The 12255-nt window shown below is 20.0% G+C and overlaps 2 protein-coding genes and 1 pseudogene across 2 annotated transcripts, besides 1 other annotated feature; all 3 read right to left on the reverse strand.

The window, feature by feature from the left end:
• Positions 1 to 1497, reverse strand: PY17X_0202100 (PIR protein; the record flags this gene model as incomplete). Its single annotated transcript, XM_022957915.1, has 3 exons — positions 1 to 66; positions 154 to 1077; positions 1471 to 1497. 3 exons carry the CDS (start codon positions 1495 to 1497, stop codon positions 1 to 3), a joined length of 1017 nt encoding a protein of 338 aa, XP_022811326.1.
• A 2296-nt stretch (positions 1498 to 3793) lies between these two features.
• Positions 3794 to 4884, reverse strand: PY17X_0202200 (PIR protein; the record flags this gene model as incomplete). The annotated part of the gene is made up of 3 exons (XM_022957916.1): positions 3794 to 3874; positions 3964 to 4761; positions 4870 to 4884. 3 exons carry the CDS (start codon positions 4882 to 4884, stop codon positions 3794 to 3796), a joined length of 894 nt encoding a protein of 297 aa, XP_022811327.1.
• A 2408-nt stretch (positions 4885 to 7292) lies between these two features.
• On the reverse strand, positions 7293 to 8395 carry PY17X_0202300 (annotated as a pseudogene).
• Positions 7293 to 8395: a sequence feature (YIR protein, pseudogene;~PIR protein, pseudogene).
• Positions 8396 to 12255: the final 3860 nt, after the last annotated feature.

A 12255-nucleotide genomic window follows, 5' to 3' on the forward strand; every position in this document is an offset into this window, starting at 1 on the left:
TTATTTTTTTAGCTTTTCTCTTAAGTGTTGTTTTTGAGATCGTTTCCGAAATCCAAATAACGAATACTAATATAAAATGTTAAGAAGTATACGATTTATTTGTTAAAATTTGCATATATAATGAAAATAATTTTTAAATTCCTTATTATTCACCTTATAAGAAATTCCAAAAAAAATTGGTGTTGCAACTAATATCGATAAAACTATAATTAATTTATTTGATACCAATGAACTTGATAGTGTCGTTTCGGATTCTGATACTTCAGGTTTAAATGTTAATACATCAGTTTCAGATTCTGATACTTTAGTACCAGAACTTGGTACTTGTATTTCACTCGAGGAGTCATTCATTTGTGATTCTTTAGAAATTGTAGAAACGTGTGTTGCTTTTTTTTCATTTGTAAGTTCTGGAAATTTATTCCTTATAGATTCAACATTTGATGTACTTTTTATATAATTATAATCGTTTAATGCAACATACAATACTTGTTTAAATAAATTATCGTTTGTATCATTAAAATTTTCATTAATAAGATCATTATAATTTTTAGCAAAATTTTCAACATATTTTAAATATTCCGCGCCTTTATTCTTCACCTTTGAAAGTTCATTATACATTTTACACAAATTTTTAAATGCATCATACAATTTAGACATATGCTTAATATCAATATTCATCAATTCCTTATTTTTATTTATAAGATCAATATAAGTTTTATATTGCGTATCATTTTCTATAGGCGTGTTATACTCCTTGACATTTTGCATATGATTATTATAAAAATCCATTAATTTAGTGATTCCGTTTTCTGTTTTTTGATTTAACTTATAACTTAACCACGCCAAAATGTATGTAACAATATACATATTGTCATCTTCATTATTCGAAAAAGCTATACTATCATTATATAATTGATTAAATAACCATAAGCAATAACTATTAATTTTATCGACATCGTTTTCGCAGCTTCTAGATTTAGGGCAGTATCTCTTGAGCGATCCACCTTTAAAATAATATTCTCCAGAATTTATCAATTCATCAGGAAAAAGTACCCTCAAAGTATCAAAATTACGACACTAATAAATCATTTAAAAAAAAACAAATAAAAATAAATATCAATGATATTTTTATAATGTTAATATTACTATTAATTTATGAGTAATATAACATAATACATGTAATAAGGTGCATATTTTATTAAAAAAGTGTATATACTGTGTTGTAGCTCTCTTTAATGAAGTATTTTGTGTTATTTATTTGATTTTGACTCATGTTAGTCTTTTTTATACAAAATGTATAATCTGCGTCAAAATAAATAATACAAGTATTTGAGTTTTATATATCAATTATTTGTAGTTAAGCATGTTATTATTATTCTTAATATCAATCTTAAATTAATATATAATAATAGTACAATAATATTACTAAAAGAACATTCTATTTTTGTTTATGGTAGTTAGATAAATTACCTTATTTTGGGGGGGGCGTTTAAACATTTTTTATCATATGTATATATAATACAACTTTGCATAAATTGGTATCCTTAATACCATCCGGTATAATTATATCATAAAATTAAAGTAACATTGTAAAAAATTTGTAATATATCTTCTTATACATATGTTATAATATAGAAAATAAACAACGTCATATCTTTTGTTTTAATAAATGATGCCCCAAAACTAATATACTGAAAAAATCGAAACAATTAAGAAATCTATTATTAATATAATCCTTAAAAGTATATAAATAGTCATTTTTTTAAATATATTAAATACTTATATACTTGTTTCTAATGCTACATACCACTGTTTTATTAAAATTATAGCATTTTCAAATTAAGTTGGGGTACTTACATCTTTATACAAATTACATGAATTTATATTATCTGTAATTAATATAAATAAATTAAAAAAAAATATTTTAATGAGTTAAATAACTTTATGTTTATTCCAATATGCTTCAATTTATAAATATACCTTATTGGGGAATTTTATAATATATTTTACGCATCTTTTCATCTGTTAAAATAACAATTAGCAATGAGTCAACACTTATTATGCTATTTATAAGTTTAAATAAGTCTTTGAATGTAAATTGATTTTAAAATAGTAAATATTAACATATGAATACCTTTTGATGAAATTTTAAAGTACAATATAAAACTATGTTTAATTAGGTTGTTATATTGCCCTTTAAGAGGAGAGAGATAAGATATATTTTCTCTTTTAATATATAAATTTAGATAAATATTCGCTAAATTTTGTGCATTGTTCATTTTTATCTTATATATTTTATTGTTATAGTTATCAATGTATATAAATTCAAATAATTTATTAAAAATTCTATATTTTATTAATTCTATGGTAAAACAATGATAATATAATATGCGTTAACATAGAATAATAAAATGTCATTTAACATGAATTGAGTCTTTAACACTTTCTTCATTGTTCCAGTTATTTAGAATATAAAATCATATATCTCAAATTGGACATTTAACATATATATAAATGATACCTTTATAGTATATTATTATGCGTCTTTTCGATAAATTAATATTTAATTATATGAAGATTTCACAAAAAATAATATTTCAATATTAGTTATTGGTAGTGTATTTTATTATATTATATGTATAGGCATATAATAATAAAGAATTCTATATATCATATTATTTATAATTATTATAAAAATTATTAGAACAAACTATAATATGATATTTTATTAGTATACTTATATTTTTTCTTTTAACTATTTTAAAATATAATATATTTTCAATTTATATATACTTCAAATCTTTAAAATTAATAGAGATTAATCTATTATTATGCCTTTATGATAAATTAAAGCGTATAAAGCAATTTCTATTAATACTAATTAATTTTAATACAAATGTAAAGGAAATACAAAAAGAGAATAGTAACTACAATTAAAACTTAAAAAATATTGTATATATAGTGCGATTTTTATTTTATTATTAAAAATGTTAGATGCATAAAATGCATTTTATAGATAATGTTGTATTGTCGAACCTTGATCGATATTTATGAATCTATATTTTATGACTACATATTATATATTGGTAATATGTTTAATTAACAATAAAAATATACCCATTAACCTGAAGGTATATTTAATATAAAGGAATGTTAAAAATGAATCGAATTATAATTTATACTTTGATATATAAAATCATTATATTGTTCGGTTATCAAAATACGATTTAAATTAAAACAAATATGATACAAATAATAAGTTTTACTAAATAAAATGTTTATCAAATAAAGAAATATATACTGTCATGAATAATTCAATATACCCCCTTGATTAACAATCTTTATATAATAGATAACAAAGCTTCTTATGTATAATTAACCAAAACATAGTAATAAAATATATAAACAAGGTTATAATATTGTCACATTTAATATATACGAACGAATTAGATATAAGTATTGTAATTTATGAAAAAATGTTATGTGATCCCTTTCATATTAATGGCAGTACCCATTTTTGGTTGCATATTTGGATTTTTGAACTTCAGGTAGTGATTAAACAAACGAGAGTGTATATATATTTAATTAGTATTCAAATTATATAAAATTAAATAAAGATATAATACTTAACTCGAACACGAATATGAATTCGACAAACACAGCTTCAATCCTGATCCACAACATAAAAACTATATAAAAATTATGAAAAAATTACTTTCAAATAGACACTTTCTTAATATATATCAATCATTATTACTATTCCTGAAATAATTACTACACTTCGAATCATATATTAATGATTTATTTTCCTCTTTATTTTTTTGATTCTTAAATTGATTTTTTGAAGCCTTTTCCGAAAGTCAAATGATGAACGCTAATATAAAAATAATAAAAAATAAATGTTAATTTTGTAGTAATGATATATATTTTAAATATTATATTTTCGTCTGATTTATTATTTACCTTATACAAAATTCCTAAATAGATGATTAATGCAAAAAAAATAAATGTCATTGGGATTAATGAAATTTTAATAGATGAATTTCGTAAAAATGATTTTGTTGCTCTTCCTGTTGGAAGACTTGGGAATTGTATAGGATTATTATCTATGCTAGCACATTTATTTTTTAATTTATTATAATCAGTTGATAAAGTAGACAATATTTTACTATATGGGGTATTTTCGATATTATAATAATCGTTGATCTCTGCATATTTGTTAAAAAAATGAATAGCATTATTTAACAATGTGTTGTCATATGCATTTGTTGAAACTTTATCATGCACGTTACATAATAATTTGAATGCATCGTAAAAATTAGACATATCTTCAATATTAATATTCAACAAATAATTTGTTTTATCTATGATTTCCTTAAGATTTGTACATTTATTGGCATCATTTATAAGACTATTATACTGTTGATCACCATTTACATATTCAATATAAAAATCATTTATTTTGGTGAAATAGTGGTCTGAGTTTTGATTTAATTTGTAACTTAACCATAAAACAATATATAGAAAAATTGGATTAATTTGATTTTCATCAGAATATGCCTTTTTGAATTTAGAACAATTTCGTTCAAATAACCATAAAAGTACAGCCTTAATTTTATCGAGATCAGTATTGCATTCATTATTTCCTGAAACTCCAATAGGGCAGTATTTATTAATATTCTTATTTTGATGAAATTCGTGTCCTGGGGTTTTACCTAATTCATCGGGGAAATAATTCCTCAAAATAACAAAATGTCCACACTAAAAAAACATTTAAAAAAAATTGATAAAAATATGTATTAAGAAAATGTTATTAAAATATAACTTAATGAAGTTTATAGGAAATATAATATCAAAAAGTGTATATACTAGATCATCATCCATTATGATTGAATATATTTTATAGGTTAAGGGGGTATCATATTATATATATACTAAAATAGGTAATACAGTATTTAACCCTATATACAGCAATTATATGTAGATAAAAATATTTATATTATTCTTAATATCAATTTAAATATAATATGGAACAATATATACTTTTATGGTAGTTAAATGAATTCCCTTATTTGGGGAGTTGTTTAATACATGTTTTATCATATGTATATATAATACAATTTTGCATAAATTGTTATCCTTAATAACACTTATATGAACATTATTATAAAAATTAAAATAACATTCTAAAAGGTTTAGAATATATCTTCTTATATATATTATTTAATATAGAAAATAAACAACGTCCTAAAACTTAAATATTGTATAAATCTAAAAAATACAAAATCCTATTATTACTATAATCCTTAAAAGTATATAAATAGTTATTTAATAATATATATTAAATTTTTGTATACTTGTTTCTTATAATATCATTTTTTCTAAAATTATAATACTTATAAATTACATAAATTTATATTGTTTGTAATTAATATAGATGAATTTAAAAAGAATTATAATGCGTTAAATAACTTTATTTCTATTCCTATATACTTCAATTTATAATATATTTTACTCATCATTTCCACGGTTTAAACACAACAATTATCACTGAACCAATCATATTGAAAATATTGTAAGCTATATGCGCTACTGAGAGCAAATATTATTAGAATAATGTATAGTAAGTATTAAACATTTATTATGCCTTTCTGTTAATATTAAATATTAATACATAAATAAGTATTGATGTAAATTTTAAACTATAATAGAAAACTAAGTTTAATTAGGTTGTTATATTGTCTTTTTGTAGGAGAGAGATAAGATATATTTGCTCCTTTAATATATAAATTTCGTTAAATATTCGTAAATGGTATGTATTCATTTTTATGTTATATATTCTACTTCTATATTATCAATGTATATATATTCAAATAATTTATTAAAAATTCTATATTTTATTAATTCTATGGTAAAACAATGATAATATAATATGCGTTAACATAGAATAATAAAATGTCATTTAACATGAATTGAGTCTTTAACACTTTCTTCATTGTTCCAGTTGTTTAAAATATAAAACCATATATCCCAAATTGTATCTTTAACAAAATATATAACATTGATGCATTTATAATGTATTCTTATATGTATTTTCTATAAAATTAATATTTAATTATATGAAGTTTCACAATAAAACAATATTTCAATATTACTTATTGTAAAATTGTTTACTATTTTATATGTATAGATATATAATAATAACTATAATTCTATCTATCATATTATTTATAATTATTAGAACAAAATATGATATGAAATTTTACTAATATACTTATATTTTATTTTTTAACTATTTTAAAATATAATTATTTATGCCTCGAAACTATAAAGCTTAAAAATAAATAGTGATTAATCTAATGTTATACCTTATGAAAATAATTTAAAGCGTCTAAAACAACTTCTATTAATAATGATTAATTTTAATACAAATGTAAAGGAAATACAAAAAGAGAATAATAACTACAATTAAAACTTCAAAAATATTGTATATATAGTGCGATTTTTGTTGTATTACAAAAAATGTTAGCTGCATAATAATATTTTATAGACAATGCTATATTCTCGATCGATATTTTATGATTATCTATTATATATTGGTAATATGTTTAATTAATCTTAAAAACAAACATATGAATATATATTATAATGTAGAGAAATATTCAAAATGAATTAAATTATAATTATACTCCGATATATAAAATTATTATACTGTTCGGTTATAAAAATACGATTTGAATCAAAATAAATATGATAAAATAATAAGTTTTGTTAAATAAAATGTTTCATCAACCAATGAAACATATTATGTTATACGTAATTCAATATAGCCCCTGATTAACAAATTTTATATAATAGGAATTCATATATAATCTATATCTATATTAATATATGCAATATAGACATTTCATTTTAATCATATTAAATCGGCATGAACACTCAATTATATATATTATAATTATAAAATATGTTATGTTTCCTATTTCATATTAGCTTATGCTCATTTGGACTTTTGAACTTCATCTTGTGATTAATCATACGTGGGTAGCATATACATTTAATTGTCGTTCAAATTATAAAAAATTAAATAAAGATATAATACTTATCCCTATCCCAAATATGGGTTCCACAAATATAACCCCGATTCACAGTATCAAAACTAATAAAAATTATGCAAAATTTTTGATCAAAAATTATTTCCAAATAGACAGTTTCTTAAAATATGTTAATCATTATTACTATTCCTGAAATAGTCACTACTCTTCGAATCATATATTAATGATCAGTTTTCTTTATTTTTTTAGCTTTTTTCTTGAATGTTGTTTTTGAGATCGTTTCCGAAATTCAAATAACGAATACTAATATAAAAATGGTAAACGTATTATATATTTTTTGATAATTGCATATAAGTAATCACGAAAATAATTTTTAAATGATATATTTTTTAATTCTTTATATTTACCTTATAAGAAATTCCACAAAAAATTGCTATTACGCCAAGTATCGATAAAACTATAAATAATTTGTTTCCTGTCGACTTGATAATGTAACTCCAGATGTTTGTGCATAACTTTGTGCTTTTTATCACTGGAATGGATGGAAAATTACTACATACACCGCCTTTTTTACCACAATACTTTTCAAAATTGTCATAATCAGTTGATAAAGTAGACAATATTTTATTATAGGGACTTTCGTTAGTAATATTAGGATATTTGTTAAGATCATTATATTTTGCAACAAATTCATTAGCTTTTTACGAGCATGTTGTACAATTTGAGGTGTCTGTAAATCCAGTATATATTTCATATAATAATTTAAATGCACCATATAATTTAGATATATTGCTCATATCCATACTTAAAAAATAATTATTTTATCTATAAGATCCTTATAACAATTACAATCACTAACACAATTTATATTATTATTATACCTATCATTCTTTATATATGTATCATAAAAATATTGTAGATTGCTGATGCTGTTATTTTCGATTAGGTTTAACATATAACTTAACCATATCATAATATAATCAACAATATTGATGTTATTATGATTCTTAAATGAAGAAGACCTCCCAAAAAAATCATCAACAAAATGTAAACATACAACATTAATTTTTCTGAGATCAGAATTACAATTATTATTACAATACTCTTCGAAAGGTTTATCATCTTTAAATTGATACTTTTAATATTGTCTAATTCATCGAGAAACCCCCTTACATCCTGGAACTTTTTACACTAAGAAAACATTTAAAACATTTATTATAAGTCTACATTATTGAAAATTTTATTATAATAAAGTTTAATGATATATATAATACAATATGAAAAATGTAAAGGAAATTATTATGATTATTGAAAATTGCATATACCACTTTCTTATCCATTGTGATGAAATTTCATTTTTGATTTGTAAATTGAGTAAAATCTTGCTGTTTTATATACACTGCCCCAATATGCGACGCAAATACTTTAACCCTATATATAACAACAGTCTGTAGTTAAATATATTATAAGTTTTTCAATAATTAATATAGAATAATAATATAGTAACGTTACTAAAATAATATTATACTTATTTTATGACAATTAGCTAAATTACCTTAAATAGAGGGTTGATTAGTACAGATTTAACTAAATACATATATGATGTATTTTATACAAAAAATGCTATTCTTACTAGCATATGGTATAACTTTATTATAAAAATGGATGCACTTTTATAAAGAATTAAAAAAATATATACTTATACATATGCTTTAATATGGAACATAAACAACGTCCTAAAACTTAAATACTGTATAAATCTAAAAATTAAAAAGTTATATTATTACTATAATCCTTAAAGTATATAAATAGTCATTTTTAAAAATATATTAAATATTTACATACTTTTTTCTAATACAATGTACCAATGTTTTTTTAAAATTATAGTATTTTCAAATTAAGTTGAACCATTCCCTTTTTTAATTGCATATACATTAATTTATATTGTTTTTATTTAATATAAATAAATTCATAATCCATTTTAATAAGTCCTATAACTTTATTTTTATTCCTATATACTTCAATTTAGAAATATACCTTATTGGGGAATTTATATTTTATTTTATGCATCATTTCCACTCTCTAAAACAACAATTAGCACTGAACCAGTATTTATAAGCTTAAATAAGCCTTTGAATGTCGATTGTTTTTAAAATAATATATAGTAAATATTAAATATTAACACATAAATAAGTATTGATGCAAATTTAAAGTATAATTAGGTTAAAATAATTACGTTTTAGATAGGAGAAATACAGGAAGTATGATTGTTTGAGACAAGGCTGTAACCATATAAGATTTACCTATTCTACATAGTTTAATTATGCCTTATATGTTTTACCATTAAAGCTTTCAATTATTGTATACATTAAAATTAATCATTAAAAATGGCTTAGAATTATTTTCTAAATATGTAGTTTTCTTTTAAATCTTAATAAATAATATTATACTACACATTTTATAATAAACTATATTTAGTTCTATAATGAAAAACTACATTTTTAAGAAAACTATAGAATTATTAATATTATTTTGCTTGCTAATGTTAATTTTAATATTATCGCAGTAAAGGCATAATTAATTAAAGGCTATAACATTCATTTTTCATTCTGTCCAGTTACCAGTCTTATTAAAAGTTTAGTAATATATATAACCACTGTATATGCATGTATTCGAATCAAATAAAATCATATATTAATATAATATTATTGTTGTTATCAATAATGCTATATCGTTGCATACTACAATGAGATAGTTAATGCACTCAATAGAAATACTTTAAAACAATTAGCAAATTTCCTCGTTTCATTGTATCAAAATATAACATTTTATAACATATATATTATTTCGTAATAACAATATAATTAAATTATAGATTTAGAGTTTATATATATATAATCTAATATAAATGTTATTAGTTCAAAGGAAATTTATTATTATTTGCCTTTTCAATAAAATTAATATTTAATTATATAAAGGTTTCACAATAAAACAGTATTTCAATATTAGTTATTAGTAGTGTATTTTATTAGATTATATATATAAGCATATAATAATAACTTTATTTTTATCTACCATATTATTAATAATTATTAGAACAAAATATGATATGAAATTTTATTATACTTATATTTTATTTTTTAACTATTTTAAATATAATATATTTCTAATTTATTTATACTTCAAAACTACGAAGTTTAAAAATTAATAGTGACTAATTTAATATTATACCTTTATTGGAAATAAATTAATGTATATAGAACTATTTCTATTATTTTAAAACTTTAGCATAAAATGATACTATATATAATCGAAAAATAAAAGGATAGTATACATATATTTATAATGTAATTTTTTATTATTATGCATACTTTTATTGTATTATTAAAAATGTTAGATGCATAAAATGCATTTTATAGATAATGTTGTATTGCCGAATTTTTATCGATATTGTGTGCATCTATATTTTATGATTACTTATTATATATTAGTATTATATTTAATTAATATTAATCATATACATATTAACCTGAAGGTATATTGTAGACAATTATTCTAAATGAATTTAATTATAATTTATAGATACATATATAGTATTATTATTACAATTCAGTTATCAAAATATAATTTAAATCAAAATAATAGTAACACAAATTATAAGCTTTACTAAATAAAATTTTCATCAAATAAAGAAGCATATTTTATATTGTGTTATGCATAATTTAATATACCCCCCAGATTAACAAGTTTTATATAATAGACAATTGTGATATTGCATAATATGACTTCATATATAGCCAATATTTATATTAATATATGCAATATAGACATTTTATTTTAATAATATTAAATCAATATTAACATGCAATTGTATATATTATACTTTATTGAAAATATGTTATACAACCGCTTTCATGTTAATGGCTATATCCCCTTTTTGTTGCATATTTAGACATAGTCACGAGATTAAACATATGGGATGATAAATATATTTAATTAGTATTCAAAGATCCCAAATATTATCAAATTATAAAAAATTAAATTACAATATTCCTAAACTCTAACTCAAAACGCAGACTCAGTGAACAAAACTATAACTCATAAACATAACATTGATCCATAATACATGAACATCTCGACATCAAGGATATTAGAATAAAAAAATAAATTAATTTTATGTATGCATATATATATTTCTTGGCTTTACAACTTTATTTTTCATTATTTTATTTTTATATTTTATTTATTTGTATTTTTTTTAACTTTATATATACTATGTTTTATTATTAAAAGGAAAATTATAATTTGTATTAATTTATAAAAAAGCAAAGACGTCAATATTACTACCAATAAATAATTTTTATAAAATTAACAATTTTGGTAGAAAAATGTTATTTAGTAAAATTTGTATTAAAAGTAATAAAAAAATCACAAAATGTTTGATTCTCATAATATAAATTTTAGCATACTAGTATTATGATTAGATAAAAAATATTGTTATTATAGTAGTATTAGTAATATATAAAATTAACTAAATTTCTCAGATTAAATTAATTATTTTAATATTTAAAAATAGAATATACATGTTTTATATTAAAAACGGTGCATTATCAAAGAAATTTTGTAAAACAAATGGAAGAGAATAGGAAAATAATTATTTTGATATAATTATTAATGTAAGTATATATAATTATATTAAAATTGCATATTATCCAAATTGTATTAAAATAAATATATATTTTTATATTATTTTTATATTATTTTCTTACTTTTGTATTTTTACTTTAAATGATTGATTTTCTATTAGGTAAAAACAACATTGTTTTTTTCTATTATATATAAATATAAGCATATATGTAATTCCATATGTAATGGAATGTTTTACAAATTTTAAATTTAGTTTAATCAATTCTAAAAATATAAAACTTGTATATTCATAATTCTATATATTAAAAATATCATTTATATAATATAATTAAAATTTTTATTTTTAGATATTATGAATAGTAATATTTTTGATATTCACTATTTATGAATGCTTCTGTTATTGACGTCGTTTTGTGGTTGAATTAATTAAATAAAAAATATATTAAACTTATAAACCTAATAAAAGCATAATACATTTTGGCGTTTAAATGATAGTTTTTTATACTTTATTGGAGAAAGTTATTTCCTTCAATTTTAATTATACTTGTCCAGA

This window comes from Plasmodium yoelii, assembly GCF_900002385.2.
Source record: "Plasmodium yoelii strain 17X genome assembly, chromosome: 2".
In the NCBI taxonomy this organism is placed as follows: domain Eukaryota; phylum Apicomplexa; class Aconoidasida; order Haemosporida; family Plasmodiidae; genus Plasmodium; species Plasmodium yoelii.